General features: G+C 33.8%; 1 protein-coding gene across 1 annotated transcript; it reads left to right on the forward strand.

Annotated features, from left to right (window-relative positions):
- Window positions 1-809: 809 nt before the first annotated feature.
- On the forward strand, window positions 810-16,426 carry MADS2 (agamous-like MADS-box protein AGL9 homolog; the record flags this gene model as incomplete). Its single annotated transcript, NM_001303606.1, is given in 8 exon segments — window positions 810-1,064; window positions 11,900-11,978; window positions 12,728-12,789; window positions 12,933-13,032; window positions 13,386-13,427; window positions 13,525-13,566; window positions 13,677-13,816; window positions 16,156-16,426. Coding segments are annotated over 8 exon segments (729 nt in total). The 3' UTR covers window positions 16,235-16,426.
- Between the last annotated feature and the right edge of the window lie 919 nt (window positions 16,427-17,345).

Consider the following 17,345-nt stretch of genomic DNA (forward strand, 5'->3'; position numbering starts at 1 on the left):
TTGGTATGGAGTTTGGGTTGTATCTTGAGCATAAAAGAATAATTATTTTTTTTGTTTGTGTGAAATTTATTATTAAATTACATCCTATACAAATTTTAAAGCATTTTAAGCTTTTCATCCCTTTATTTGTATAGATTTAGATGCAACCACTGTGATTCAGATTCGTGGGAAGGTAGGTGAATCCTTCTTTAGATGCAACCCGTCCTACGGCGTGTGTCACGATGCATCTCTCAGTTTTTTTTTTCTTTTTCTTTTTGTAATAGAACGGAACAAACGTCTCACGTCTAGCCTCTAAGTCACATGCCTCTGCGAACCAGTGGCAGACATTATGAGACATCCACCATCAACATATTGACACGTGACCCCAATTTATTCCTTCACCTCCCCGCCCACCTACGGTGTAAGAAAACCACTGGCCTCTAAAAGTGCCTCCTCTCCCCTCCAAACAATGGTACACTCCACAATATTTCGGCATGCACAATCACATCCGACGTGGAAATCCGTGAATGGAGAACTTCTCAGAAACGGATCGGATTATCCACTCAACAGATGCCATGTGGATTGAAACTCTCGTGGCAATTCTTTTGGTTAGTGTACATTTTTATGCTCTCTAGCCCCACAGAAGAAGACGAGGGACCACGGGATAAAAGTCAGCACGGCAAGAAAACTCTCCGCCAAAACCTCTCATAAAAAGTACAAAAACGATAATAAAATAATTATTAAATGACTCGAAGCTAAAAGTCCCACCACCTTTCTTTCTCTCTCGCGTTCTACAAATAGAAAGGAGCTCTCTTCCTTCTTTTCTCCCAACCAAAAGCTTTCCCCTTAGCTCTCTTAGATTCTCTTCCAGCGATCTTAGAGAGAGAGAGAGGAGAGAAGATGGGGAGGGGAAGGGTGGAGCTGAAGAGAATCGAGAACAAGATCAATCGCCAGGTGACCTTCGCGAAGCGGCGGAATGGGCTCCTCAAGAAGGCCTACGAGCTCTCCGTGCTCTGCGACGCCGAGGTTGCTCTCATCATCTTCTCCAACCGCGGGAAGCTTTACGAGTTCTGCAGCAGCTCCAGGTAGTAGGCAGAGGACGAGAACTGGGTGAAAAAAGGAGGAAAAAAAGTTTCTTTTCAGATGCTTTTTTGGTTGAGACGCCTTGGATGTTTTGTTAGCTTTTCTTGGTTTTGATCCGTTTCCCGTTTTAGATTTTGGGGAGGGAGTGTTCCAGTTGCGGTTCTTGTGCTAGGTTTCCGCTTTGGTGAAACGATGGAAAGGAGGCCAGATCCGCTGAGAAAAGAAACCGGTGATCTATAAAAACGGCACTCTTTGGTTTTTGATTTATGTTTTTCTTCTCGTACTGAGGAGCGGAGTGATCTAAGGTTTTTAATGAGTTACGGAGCATCAGATCCGTGGAAAGATGGTGTTCTGGTTGCACCAGCTCTAGCTTTAAGGGTTAGGGTTTTGTGTTTTGTCTCAGATCTGCTGTCTTCCTTTTATAATTTCCTTCAAATCTCTTTCTTTCACTCTTAGATGGGTTTTGACAGTTTTTCTCTTCGTAAAGCTGGGACTTTTTTAATACTTTTTTGGCGGTTGTAAGAAATAGTACGCTAGCTTTCCGACGCCTGCTCGAAAGTCCTAGGTTTTCTCTCCTCCGATCTTCGTTAGAAATCTTTTGGAAACTTTTAGAGTTTGCCGGCTTTGTCGTTTTCATGCTGTGAAATTTATGTTGTTCGATTTGTTTCAAGGTTTCTTCCGGGTCAAGAAAAAAAATACTAAAAGAAACGGTCTTTTCGAGTAACTACGACATGAAATCTAGGTTGAGATGCCCATCAGTCGTGTTTTTCTGCGAAGAAAAAGTGGGTTGTTTGGAGAAAAAGTGGGTTGTTTTTTAAGTCTTTCACGAATACTACTTTTGTTTTCTGGTCTTTAGGTTGTCTAGGTTTCGTGTGTGGATTATTCATATGGACGTGGTAATGACCATTCGGTTCAAGGTTGTGCGGTAGAGCCTGTGCATGGTCGTTTCCATGCTCAATATTCTCTGATTTGACCATTACTTTGTGCTTTAATTCTTGCTACTTTTCCAGTGTTTTCAGTCATTTCTGTTGCTTTCTTGGCAATTAATTACGTTGAAGCTCTATTTTGTAATTCTGAGTTTAGTGTGATGTCAAAGTCTCAGATTTCATTTAAATGTCAAAGTCTCAGATTTCATTTACTGAAAAAAGTCTCAAGGTATCTGCAATTTAACATATAAAATTTTCAACATCACAAAAGTTGGATTAAGTTATCATCATCTAGTGAAAGCATTTTCAATTTAAGATTTCATACATAATGGGAAGAACATTAAAAAAAAAAAAAAGACGTAATTGTAAACTTTCCCCTTTCATTTTTCTTTTCCTGTAACACCAGATGCTATTATTCTTCTTCCTCCTTTTGATCCTCTTTCTCTTATCCAAATGATGTAATGACCTCCAAGTCACTGTTCATTTTTTTCTTTTTTTTTTCATGTAAAAATCATCTCTACTTATAGATATACTTTTTTCTTTTTTCCGTTGCCAATGGTTCTTCATGGTTAAGAAAAGAAGAACAAGATACTGTTGATTTTTAGAAAAATGGCAAGGGAACTCCAAAGAGATTGTTCATAAAAATTCATACAGGAGACTTGGAAGCGGCAGGTTATAATTATTTTTTTGTAGTTTTCCCCTTGCCTTTTGATTCAGAGCCTAATCAGATCTATTTTTATATGCACCCCAACTCTCGTAAACTCAGATTCCCCACCTAGCTGATATCTTTGATATTGTAGTTTGTTGTCATAGTTTTGTATGGCTAGATGGTAACCTTTAAGGAATTATTATGTGGTAGCATGATACTGGAAGATGGTTGAAGGAGATCTTCAAATCTCTAGTGTTTCATGCATTTAGTTTTTTTTGGAGGAATCTAAAGTTTTTTACATTAGGCTTGTGCTTTGTATCCTTTTGGAAACATCTTCAGATTACAATTTCTGTGAAACTTTTGTTTTTACAACATAAATCTTAGTGGCACCCCCTACCTCAAAAGAAGTAAGAACAAACACTTAATGTCACTTCAGTTAGTCATTTTGACATGCCACACTCCCTTCCTTTGTTGGATTGCTAAACTTAATTTTGCATGTAATGATGTTATATTTTGAGGTAATATTTTCTAAGGTTAAACCTGTAATTTGGTGTAGTAGAAGTATTATGGGAGTCACAGTAGATATAGTAAGTGTATCAAGTCATTTTCTAAATATTGTGAGAGAGTCAAGGAGTCACTCTTGGGTTAGTTCTTTGACCCTCAGTAAAAGATACCATATCTTCATATTTTGTAAAGAAAATAGTCTAGAAAAATTCTTAAGTCATATATAAATATATCAATTAGTTAACATTCATATTTCTTAGAGTTTTCACGCAATCATGGCTTTTGGAGTTTCTACATGGTTTCTCTTAGAGTCCTTGTAATATATCTTTCAGATTATAATGATGCATTTATGTAAAGGATATTTGAAGGATCAAATTGTATTTATATAAATCTTTGTAATCAATCATTTTATGTATAGGTAAGTAATAATTGAATAAAAAAATATTATTAAGTCTTCTATGTTATCCTTTCCTCCTTCCCTCAATGTTAAAATAGACTGACTTAAAATTCTACTCACTCCACTGTCACCAACATAGTAGTATCAAAGCTAGCTTGGCAATGGCATGTAGAAATCCTCCAATCCCTTGTCTCGTCAACAGCTCTGAATTGGTGTATCTAAATGGAGACTTTGCTTAACTAACAAAATATTAGGAAGGTATTCGATGGAGGCTTTGTGGAGCCTCAAGATGAGGCCTCTTTATTGGCAAATCAAAGGAAGAGTTTGGGGGATTGAAGAAAAAAAGATAAGAAAGCCCTCTATCTCATTTAGCAAAGCTTAGATAAAGTCGTATTTGAGAAGGTTGTTGCCACCACGACTACTTAAAATGTATAGAAGATGCTCCAAAATGCCTACAATAGTTGTAGGTGACAAAAGTTCACCTCCAAACCCTATGAGGTAAATTTGAAGCCTTGTAAACCAAAAAATTAGAGTCCATTTTGGACTACTTCATAAGAATGTTAGCCATTCTAAATCAATTGAAAAGAAATAATAAGTTGATGAATGATTCTTGAGTTGTTGAGAAAATTTTACACTGCTTAGATGCTAAGTTTGGTTACATCATCATAGCCACTAAACAGTTGGATGATTTGTTAAGGACAAAAACCTAATAAGGAGAAGCAAGGGCTATTGGAGCAAGTCCTCTAAAGTAAATTTTCTTTGAAAGAAGGAAAGAAAAAATCAAAAGAGACTATAGTTGAGTTTATGGTCAAGGCTGAGGTGGAGCCAATGGGCATAGTTGAGGACAAAGTGGGTATAGTAACAATGATGTTGAAAATAGCCCTAAAAGAGATTGAGGAAGAGAATGTTCTTCTAAAGACTAAAGATATTGTGAGTCTAAAGTTCATTATTGCAATTATAGAAATCTTGCTCGTTATGTATTGGAGTGTTGGTATGATGAATCTATTTAAGTTAAAAAGAAAGTCAATTAAAGTATAAAGAAGAACAAAGAGATCCTATTCATTTGCAAGCACATGATGAAGATGGAACTCACAAGCTAGGTGTGTGGTTTCAAGATATCTACACAAGCAAGTAGATTTGTGAAAAAAATAAAGATATTTATGGGGATAGATGAAGCTGTGGGTACCAACTTATTTTTGGAGATTTATTAAAAATCCTATAAAGGCAAATGTAAAATCTTAATTCTCTGAAGAAAGCTACTAATTTATCTCAAATGTCCATTATGTGCTAGATAGAAGAATAGTAATTTGAGAATGAGACCATTCTTAGAAAAAATGTCTATGATATACACAAAAAATCATAGCCTTATGATAAGAGATCAAAGTAATAATTTGCTTTTATACATTAAGATGAAAAGAAATTGAATGCTTATGCTAAATATCAAAAATGAAATTGCTATATGATTGAATGCTTGCATGAAAGAAACTAATTAGTTTTGGCATTTGAGATCTGGACATCTTAGTTTTAATGATCTCAAGTTGCTATCTAGTAAGAAGATGGTGAATGGCTTGCCTCATATTGATCATTTGGAGCAATAATGTGAAGAATGTAATCTTGGCAAATCCTTTACAAAGAGCTTCCTAAGGAAGGTATCTTGTTATGCAAAAAGTTTACTTGAACTCATCCATTCTAATGTTGTGGACCAATCATATGTAATTTTTTTGGTAACCATCGTTATTCCCTTCAATTGATGATTATATTAGAAAGACATGAATTTACTTCTTAAAGAAAAATCTCAAGGTGGCTGGTGCTTTCAAGAAGTTCAAAGCATCCATAGAGAACTAAAATGGCTACTCCATCAAAAGCCATAAGATCAAATCGAGGTGGTGAATTCATGACCTTGATCTTTAAAGATTTTTTGTTAAGAGTATGACTTCTAGGATCTTTTGATAGATCCTTATTCCTGATCCAGAAGGATCATCAAACTAGATGTCTAGATGTGGACCACCGTGATTATTATGAATGGGTCGGACAAGCTTCATGAGCAAGATCCATCGTATTGGAAAGTCGAGTCGCAAGCCAAACTTTCAAAGATCATAATCTGATTATATGATGTTCAATTTTGATGATCTTTATTTTTAAAACAAATCAAATGAGATCTATATCATGATGCCATGTCTTTTAAGAGGTGGTGGCTTTAGTGATCAGGCTTAAATTACTTTGTTTGGGGTTTAAAATGTGTTATCCAACTAAATTTTTTTCTTTTGGATAAGATTTTAATTATGTATAGTTTTCAATTCAAGAAGAATACGATGAAGCAACATAATACGAAGTTGATATAGTAGTTGAGATCTACATTCTGAAGATTTTTAATTTTTTTTAGATTATTTCTACTAAATATGTCTATTTTAAGTAAAAGAGTCCTACTAAAACTAGAAAAAGGAATCCAATCCTATTGTGTAAGGGCAAATATTCATATAAAAGCTAGAAAAAAAATTCGATCCAAATTATATAAGGATAGATCTTACTATTATAAATAGAGGCTATATATCTCATTTGTAAAACAATCAAAAAAAGAAAATGAAACTTAAACCATACTTTCAAAATTTTTATCTCTACTTCTAATTTTCTTTTTCTGAGATTTGAGTTAAGTGGATGGAGAAAAATTTTTCTTCTCCTCAATCAGATCAATTTTTCTCTACAAAATGACATAATTTAGAAGAAGAATATGATTGTTCTTGATGTAGGTTAAAGCATATTGAATAGCAGAAACCTATCAAAAAGTTATGGATCATTACAGTGCATTGCACCATCTATTTGTTAAAAAGATGCTAACTAGAAGCCTATAGGAGAATACTCCATAAAAAGCATGAACGATGAGGAAACCAAATGTATCACATTTGAAAGTGTTTGGAAGCATTGTCTATACATATGTGCACAATAAACAAGAGTTAAGCTTGATGATAAGAGTGCCAAGTATATGTTTCTCAAGTACCATGCTACCATGCTGATCCAAATTTAGAAGTTGCTTGACCAAATACTTATAAATGATATGTGAGTGGGGATGTAGATTTTGATAAAGAATACATTGAAAATTTACATACTAGTATGGAAGAGACCAAAGAGCATGAAAAAGATTTTAAAGACTCTTTGCTGCCATCATCACCATCCTCTCATCCTTCCTCTTTCATAGTCCACAAAAGAAGAATCTAAGAGAATTCTATGTGGTAGTAGTTGAGCAAACCTTTGTTTGCCTTCTTTCTGATTTCAAACATAGAGTTTGGATAAGTATATCATAATAATAAATAGAATTGGATGAGAAAGTTAAAGCAATAAAAATAATAATATATAGGATTTAGCTACTCTTATAAAAGGTCCAAGAGATGATTAGTGTGAAGTGGATTTTCAAAGCAAAAAAGAACATAAAGGTAATATGAAGAAGTATAAAGCTGAATTGGTGGCATGATTATGATGAGGGATTGACATTGCTGTCCAAATAAAAACTATTAGATTGATTATTTCTTTAGTGGCTCAAAATACTTTATAATTTTTTTTCAATTGATGTCAAGTTTGCATTTTTTGAATGGCTCTATTGCTGGAGAGGTGTATATTGAATAGCCCACAAGATATTTAGAAGAAAGGATATAAGGACATGATCCTAAAGTTGAAGAAGGCTCTATGTGGCTTGAAATAAGCACCTAAAATATGGTATAGTAGAATTGATACTTCAAATAAAATGGCTATGTCCAATATCCTTCTGAGCATGCTCTACATGAAAACTAACAGAGCTAGAGATATATTATTGGTTAATTGGTGCTTGAGTAATATGATCTTTTTTGAAAATTAATAATCATACAAATATTTAAAGAATTTTCAAGCAAATCATGCTTTTGGAGTTTGAGATGATAGCCATCTTTTTAAAATATTCAAGATGGAAGGTTGCAAGCTGGCTAGTATTTGAATAGCGATTGGTGAGTAGACTTTGATGATAGAAAGAGTACTAGTAGGTTTTATTTTTATATGAGAGATATGATATTCACATGATTTTTTAAGAAGCAATAAATTATTACTCTTTACTTATGAAGCCAATATATGGTGGCATTAATTTTTTATACTAATGTAAGGAGGATAGTCAAGGAGATTCAAGTTCCTCAAAATGAAGTTATCAAGATCCAATCGATAACTTGGCTAGTGTTGATTTGGCCAAAAATTTGTTCTACGATGAAAGGTGCAAGCATATTAATATGCCCTTCCATTCTATTCAAGATCACGTGAATGAAAAATAGTTGGAACTTGCATATGTCAAATCTTATGATCATGGAGGGTGTCTTCTGTAAGCACCAAGCTCTTTTTGAAGTGACTGATATAGTAGTAGTTTAAGTTTAAGATGTGGTGTTGAATAGTTAAACTTATAAATTTAAACTTAATTTTATATGCTACCATGTTATGTTTTGGGATAACATTTTGTAAGGATAAACATGAAACTTAGTGTAGTCAGTGTATACTCAGAATCAAACTAAATATAATAAGTGTGTGGGGTTATGTTCTAAGTATTATGAGAGAGTCAAAAAGTCATTCACCAATTAGTCCTTTGACCCTTATAAAAGTTGCCATTTCCTTATATTTTATAAAAGGAATAGATATATATATATGTGTGTGTGTGTGTGTATTGGGGCAAATTTTGGGTTAATGTCCATGAATGTCTCTTCAAGTTCCAAATAGCCATATTTTTTAGAGTTTTTATATAGTGTCTCTCCGAGTTTGTGTACCATATCTTTTCAATTATAGTGATACATGTGTGTATAAGGTACTTAAATAATTATATTTTATCTATATAAATCTTTATACTTGTCAATTTTTAATATGTGCAAGTAGTAATAAAATTAAAAATATTAAAAAGTATTCTCATTTATCTGCTCTTTCTATTGACCTCAATGTTATAACTGAGTGATTTAGAATTTTACTTGCTTTCATTGTCACTAACATACTAGTCTATCTCTTGATCTTCATGAGCTTTTTTATCTTAATATGATAGGTTATATATTTTAGTTTGATCCTTTTTATATGATGCATAAGCAAAGAACTCACCAAATAATCTTTGTGCTAGTTGCTTATGACGAGCATGTTATAGAATTTTTCTTTCATGGGATAGGCCTTCCACAACTTGAGTATTTGTGCAAACATAGTCAACAATGCTTTTAACTCACTGTTTGATATTTTTCTAGGAACTTCTGTATTTCCATATTTGCATACAAAATTTTTAGTTTGAATTTGAACAATTACCTTGGCAACTTCTTTGTTTTTTACACTCTTTTTCTTTTGCTTCCATGATTCTACTTTTACACAACCTAGTGCTGCATCTCTACTAATTTGTAATCCATGATATTATGTTCTTTATAGAGATATTAGGGCCTTAATTTCTTCATTGCCATCCATAAATAAATGAATTAGTTAATATGATGATTATTCTATGAGAGTTAGATATAGAGTATGCCATTTTTTTATTTTGACAATAAAGGCGGACAAACTATGCCACTATCAAAGACTTGGGAAGGTTGGTTAGCAATAGAACCTAGTGGTTAGTACAAATAGAGACTTTCACATATCATGATGATTGTCATCAATTGAAACCCAACTTTGGGTTTAGTTTAATAAACATGCATCACAATAATCTTATGTTTTATATGATATCCTATTCATTCTTTAATGAACGATGGATACTTGCCTATTTTCTCATTTTTTTTCTCTTTTTTCTTGGTCAAGGGTTTGAGATTAGATGTGGTGAGTATTAGCATAAAAATTATCGTCCTTTGTTTGTAGATTAACAACTCTCAAAGAAAGTATAGTTACTCAAGATTATGTGAGCATATGAATTCATAGATGTACGGAAAATTCATATCTTAAAGCTTGCAACTAGTAATTGGAGTAAGCATTGACTAATTTGGGATGAATGAGGAAGGCATTTGAGACACCTAGAAAATTGGAAGTGATGGAAGGGAAGGAAAAAAAAATGAGGAAATAATTACTCATGAACCTTAAGGTTGTTGTCAAACTTCACATCTTATTTGTATAGTTCTCAACTATGTTTTGATTAGTTTGACAATTGCTTCTCAAATTATTTAAATGGTTAGTGAAGAATTTTCATTTTATATTAAGTTTTTGAATGCAAATACTTGACAATTTTATATCAAATGTATCCAAGTGTTCTTTTTCCCCTGACCTCATCACAAAGATGCCTTTTAAAGTGTTTTGTATAACATGTAGAATGAAAAACACTTCTGGAATGAAATAAAATACTAACACAGATATTTTTGCAATTTCATAAAACCACACATACCATGGGATTTGTTGCATGGCATGGCCAAGGAGTCGATAAATCAAAAGGCTTAAGTTCAAAGTCATGTCAAAAGAAGAGTTATATTTGTAGCCTTAATATATACAATAGTTTTATGAAGTCTTTCCTATGCAAGGGGAAGAAGTTAGAAACTCATGCTTAACCTCTTGGAGAAGATGTTATAACTTTAATTCGAAGGATTGTATTGTTTTCCTAAGTCACATTAATTGTACACATAGCTTGTCTCACAATGTAAGGTGATACAATTGTTATAATGATATGAGAATTTTTGAGCTTTCTTCCACTTAACTCCTCATCCATTATTACAATAACTAGTGCTTTAGTGGATTTTTGAGAGATCAAGATTTATGATGTTACAAAATAGAAATCAAAATAAATATTTAGTTTTTGATAAGCCAAATGACTAAATATTAAAAAACAAATCCAAAGTTGTCTTTTTGTGTGAAGAATTGTTTAATCTATTGGAGGTTGGGTAAACATGGAACCATTTTTTGTTTGGAAGAGGAAAAATATTTAAGGTTTAAGATGTTTGAAGACTCATATTGCACATTTGTAAAAAGAAAGAAAAAGTATGCTCAAACATTATATAAATAAATGAGAAGGTTTAACAATCCTTCACAGAAAAAAATTATTTTGAATTAGTTGCATTTATAAATATTAATTATTTTATAGAAATAAAAAGTGGCTAACCGATTTGGCAAAGATAGTCAATTATAATATGGGTGCCAATTGGTTGAACTAATAAATTCCTTTGGTGTTGATATAAGAGAAACTAGTTCACGTTTAAGAGAAGATACTAGATATTAAACTTACTTCATATATTGGGTTATATGGCATCCTATATAATAAACTTAAGAGTCAACAATTTTAAATCAAGAGGTATGCAAAATGAAAATTCCCATTTCTTGAGTATTATTAGATGTAGTAGTTATATGGCATCAATTGTGAGGAAGAAGAAAAATCTAGAGAGCCAAATATGGATGGTGCTTAACTATTCTCTTTTTTTTTAGAGCAAAAGCCCTAAGTCAATGCATGTTAATGAAATGTTTCTTATAACGTAAATAGAGACTATTATAAAAATGAGATACTTTGCATTATGGTTTACAAAGACAATGAAAGTAGGGCTTGTTAACCACATGAATGGATGTGATTAATTTTTTTTATTCATTAGATTTATTAAAAAAAGTATCTGCAAATCTGGGACAAATAAAATTTGGTAATAAATTAATTAGGATTTTTTTATTGACAAAGTTGACTTATGAATAAGTGTTTACAACTCATAATAATTAGAATATATTGTTATAGCTTTAAATCTCATTTTGTATAATAATACATTAATTTTTTTGTTGGTAGTAATATATTCTTAATTAATGCAGTCACCAAATTATCTTTTCTGTATTTTTAAGTTAAATATTTGTTATGGTTATCTTATAGAAGTAGATAAAATGTTAAAGATATATATGCAATATCTGTTTCTAACTTAAATTTGTGATAATTCTAATACAGGATATCAGCATAATTTTTCAAAAATATTAATTTATTTTATAGCAAGTAATTGCATGCTTACTTTTACTTGGTTAAGTTACTTTTGCATTTGTACATTGAAAATAGAGAAGGTAATGCAAAAGAGACACATATGGTCACCATCACTCAAATGTTATAAATTTGATTTATATTTTAATTGATTTGCTATAATACCTTCATGTGTAATTATTTTTAGTGATTCCCATTATGGCATTATATTAATTTTATACTTTGATTATAATATAATTCAAACATGTAACTATAATAATAAGTATGTTGGATCTTCAATGCTTTATTCCTGAAATGAAGACTAAATATAAGATATTTTATCGATTTGGAGAAATGCTTGATAGTTTATAATTATGCAATCCAATAGTCTTTCTTCTTACATGCTAACATAAAGTATATTTTACAATATCTTTATTAAAATCCTTATTATATATTTGGTATTCTGATGATGTGCTTATCTTTTCAATGTATAGTATGATGAAGACACTTGAAAGGTATCAAAAATGCAACTATGGTGCTCCGGAGACTAATATTATATCAAGAGAGACTCAGGTAAAAAGATATAGTTATTTTTATTTTATGGATTAATACAAATCTATATATTTTTTAGTTGATTATTCTGTTCATAATGAGATTCTATTGAATTTTTCTCCTTTTTTACTTTATTAATACTAATGTAGAAAAAATTACTGATTTGATAATCTTGGTTGATGATTAGATTCCTAATTTCTCAGAGAATTTGGAATATATGCTCTCATGAAAACTAGAATTTGTATAATATTTCAATAAAATTAAAATATTACAAATATGAAAAATTTCACTTGAATAGAAATTTAGCAAGTGTAAAATAGTGAGTATTTAAAATTAGAGTTTTGATATGTCAGGCAGGCTATCACCCTTCCCCAAGAACCAGTTATCTACGTTTGAAGGTATCATATCTTTAATAGTGTGCCACTACTGTGAACTGGTTGACCACTATAAAGATGGAGTCCCTTCTATCTTTCTTGAGACATCCTGAGATGAAGCCCATTTTAGCACCACCCAAAGGCATTCCAGCGCTCTGCCAGAGTGCAGATAACCATCAGTGTGTAACGTTTAGGTGTAATTAGGTTTCTTGAGATTTAGGATGGGAGGAAGTTCTGGCTGAAATCCATTGTTGGCAGGATCTTAGTAGGTACAAAAATATGCTATGATAAGAAGGTTTGAGTACGATCTAAGATTTATGTTATCACATAATTTTTCAGATTACGTGAAACTTGTGACATCAGAAAAGACTAATGGTTTCGCTTTTGCTGGCACAGAGTAGTCAGCAGGAGTACTTGAAACTAAAAGCACGTGCTGAAGCCTTACAGAGATCGCAAAGGTAGATTTCAGTCTTTTCTGTGCTCATCAATTTGCAACCTTAGATGCAAATGTGTATTTAGTTTGAATCGTTGAAGACCAACGGTGGCATCTTGTTTCTGTTTTTTGGATCTTATTTCTATTCTTGCACCTCTACAACTGCAGAAATCTCCTCGGTGAGGACTTGGGCCCACTCAGCAGCAAGGAGCTTGAGCAGCTTGAGCGGCAACTTGATGCATCGTTAAAGCAAATCAGATCAACACGGGTACTGCTTGCATAACATTTTTAAAGAAAGAATATTAAGCATACAATGTCAGAGATTCTTAATTTTCTGTAGTTCTGCTGCTTGTTGCTTTAGAAATTATTGCATTAGTATTGGGGTTTCAGTCCCCTCCCTACTCCCTCGATGAAAAATAGAGATGCTATGCTTGTATCTGTGTTCTAAGACAGGACCTTAACATTTATGTTAACATCCATGTTGGTGAAGCTGTTGAATGATTCATATATGAATAAGTTTTTTTAACTGGAGTGATCAGCTAGTTCGTAGTTTCTTTAAAACAAAACAGGATGATTTGTGCGGCTACTGAAGTAATCTACTGACCAATTATCTTCTTACAGACCCAATACATGCTTGATCAGCTTGCAGATCTTCAACGAAAGGTATAATTAATAAAATCAAACAGCTTCAGAAAAGCACTTTATTATTGTTATTTTTGTCCCACCATTTCCTTCCTACTGCCATTGTTCTTTCTTGCAGGAACAAATGCTATGTGAGGCCAATAAAAGTCTAAGGCGAAGGGTAAGGATCTATGTAGCAACGAATAGCTCTAAAGATGAGTATTCTAGGTATATGTATTGTTTTGCTAGTAAAAAACTATAAACTTCTCGTGGATTTTGTGGGATGTGCAGTTGGAGGAAAGTAACCAGGCTGGTCAGCAGCAAGTTTGGGATCCCACTGCTCATGCAGTAGGCTATGGCCGGCAGCCACCTCAACCACAGAGCGATGGATTCTACCAACAGATAGATAGTGAACCTACTCTCCAAATCGGGTATCTTCTCAGTGCCAGTTCTTTACATGATAAAGCGGCTCCATTGTCTGTAGTAAAAAGCACCATGACTAACATGTTAAGTGGTAGCTTTAGCAGTTTGTGAATAGGTCAGCCACATTAACTAAGAAAAAAAACGACTTTTTAATGTCTGATGCCTACGATTTTGACTGGTTGATGTGTTGGGAACCATTGGTTGGTTACATTTGGTTCAGCTACAACAATGCATGGGAAATGCTCCACACAAGAAATAAAACATGACAGCCTGCTCACGGCTAAGTTGAACGATATCAACCCTAGCTGGATCCTCTATTTCTCAGTGGCTGCTGTCTGTTTTGGAGCTCCTTGTGGGTGTTCAAAGCATTGCTCTGCATGGCTGTTCCCTATCTGGGTAGATAGTTGAACCACTCCCAAACATATACACACATGCATACATGCATGCACACACACACACACACATACACATGGATAAGTACACACCCTCATGCACACATAAGTAGAGACACATGGACACACGCATACACATACGTGCTTAGTACACAAATACAAACATATAAATTTAAATATTGCCAAACATTATTTTTCAATTCAAGACATGGGACCCAATCAATTGTTTTATCTTAACATGGTCATTCAAATAACTCTGGGAACCTTACTACCAAAAAAAAAAAAAAAAGGGTAACTCCAGGAACCTAACAACCGATGCCAAAGAAATATAACAAATTAACTTAAAGTAGTGCAAATCTTAAATACTACAATGCAATCAACTGAGATTATACGCCATGTAACTCCAAATTAAGAACAATCTAAAAATTAGACTGAAGAAACTCTAGGCTTAGGACGCAAACTACCAGATGAGGATGTTTCAATTCAGATTGCTGAAATCATATTCAAATGATAGGTTTTCACAGATAAATTATAAGATCTAGCAGCAAAATTATCAATGGCTACCAAAAATCTTTGAAGGATGCAAAGCAATGAATATGCTGTAACTACTACTAAATGAACATGCAAATGATACGTACATTCCTGCATGCTGAACCATGCATTGATGCTGGCGAATCGGATCAATTTGTGAGCAAGTGGTAGGCTTGAAACATGGAGTTTTGCTTAGGGGTTTAGAAGAGCTTCCGCACAGATTTGGAGTTAGCCAAGCTGACGTATTAACAGTCCCGATTAATCTTAGAGAAAGGCCGTGATATGGCTCCTGACAAATGTTATGTGGAGCACCTTTAAGGTTGCTAGATGAAGGGCTTGGGCGATAGAAATAGAACTAGGAAAGAACATTGCAAAAAGGGATCGGAGAGTAGATAAGTAATGATATCACACCGGTTTAATAGGGACTGATTCCCTGGCTCTCATACTCATGTTCCAAGCTTCGCATGTAGAAAAGAAAAGAAAGTGTCACAAGTCATTTGATGAAAAGCAAGAGTTACATCACATCATGACAACAAACCCTAAAAAGAAACCGTTAAATGGTCGCCTACGTAAAATGACTGATCATGCTACAGTGTCAGGAACAGTGACCTACAGCAATTGGATGAGCTTGTAGCTCATCCAATTGCGTTGAAAATCATGTTGTCAATCGAGAACTTGGTTGAACCCAGCAGCCTATATTCCAGTATACCTTGGAAGCCTATTACACAAACGCCTTAGCCTGAAGAATAATAATAACCACATTGGTGGAAGTTAATGGGAACCACTTTTTACTACAAACATCTAATATCAGGAATAATTTTTGCCGTAAGAATAGAATGTTGCATTATAGGTTTTGTGATACTTCTAGCTTAAAGAGCTTCAGTGACATAATACATGATATATTTGGGCTATTGCAAGAATTTAAAGACCGTCAATCCCAGAAAGGTATTATGAACGGTGTACTTAGACAATGTCACCTATCTACTCACATAGATTTAAGTTTTACACATTGCAAAAAATATATTGCTGCAGTATTTGGGACACAATTATGAAAATCATGAGCTGAGAATAGAAATGCATGCTTTAAGTCATTATGATCACCATGCATCCTTTAATTTAGAAGTGTCATAATTTCTCTTACTCGGAAACAAAAAACGATGAAGTAAATTTCTTCACACATTCATGCTCCAATGTGATAAATGCAAATTAGAAGTGTCATAATTTCTCTTACTCGGAAACAAAAAACGATGAAGTAAATTTCTTCACACATTCATGCTCCAATGTGATAAATGCAAATCCATGTATTTGGATTATCTCTTCTGAATATCATGAAATTGAATCCTTTTCTAGATCTCCAATCATGGTGTGAGAACCATTTATCAACCACATTTAGTCAATTAATTTTAAAAAGTTCTTCCCTGTAGGTATCCTCCAGAACAAATAACAATCGCAGCAGCACCCGGGCCAAGTGTGAATACTTATATGCCAGGATGGCTTGCATAAGGGCAGCTAATTGATTTTCCTCTGCATGTGCCCTCAGGGCATATTGTACGTTGTGTGGCAGACATGTGCACTCCACTTGTTGATTGTAATGGTTTGTAATTGGTAACTTGTCTGTTTGTTATTCCTAGGTAAACAATATTATCTACAAACCTATCCTATAAAAATTCCTGTGAGGGAGCTATTCTAACTGCATTTGAGTGTTTTGTTCCTATATTCATGCTTAATTTTCCGTATCTATGTGCAAGTAGTAGGATTTTCAATAGCTGGGTGGTAATTTTGATCAGGCCAGTTTAGTTGTAGGTACAAGCTGAAAGAGGTGACAACAATCAAGTGGATCTTGTTGTGCTGTGAATTTTCATGATTGGTTTTTATCAGTTTGTTTGAGCCGTTGAGTCATACTTGCGGTTATAGAGGACACTGTAATTTGGGCTGGCACAGATGAACACTTGGAATCTTGTATTTGAGTGGTTGTTTGAGTGCTCTGCTCTCCTATCCATTTTGAGTTGTGAGGTGGGAAACGAGCAGCCTCAAAATTCTGTGACTTTGTGGATGCCATAAATCATCAATATAAATATGTTAGTTAAATATCCAAAAATCTTGGATTTTGTTAGAGTATTGGATCCAATACCACCTATTTCTCTCTGCTTGCATGTCTGCCACTTCAAGGGCATAGGGTTCATGCTTAGAGTTATCAATATATCTCCTTGATAACTGTGAGCCTGTGTCCATTCACTTGTTCATGCTTTTAGCATGCTAGTGAAACCCGACTGCAGGAGTTGATGAATCCTGTGCAGTATGTTGCCACTAGGAGTTTTTGTTCAACAATGCCACCATTCTGTTGTTTTCCCGCTTTGCTGTGCTCTAAATTCTAACGAGCAAAGATCTACGAGTATATTGCACATTTTCTGCTGATCACATGCAGCGAGTGCAAGGATGTCTGTAGCGATTGAAGACAAATTGTACAAGGTGAAGGGTGTAGCAATTGAAGACATAAAGTGTAAAAGTGAACAAGTGGTGGGATATGACTGCGAATCAACATTCTTTTTTGAGCTTACAAATCTCTCCGTATGATATTGTCACACCCCCATCCCAAAATAGTGAGCCATCACAT

This window comes from Elaeis guineensis, chromosome 9 (genome assembly GCF_000442705.2).
Source record: "Elaeis guineensis isolate ETL-2024a chromosome 9, EG11, whole genome shotgun sequence".
Classification (NCBI taxonomy): domain Eukaryota; kingdom Viridiplantae; phylum Streptophyta; class Magnoliopsida; order Arecales; family Arecaceae; genus Elaeis; species Elaeis guineensis.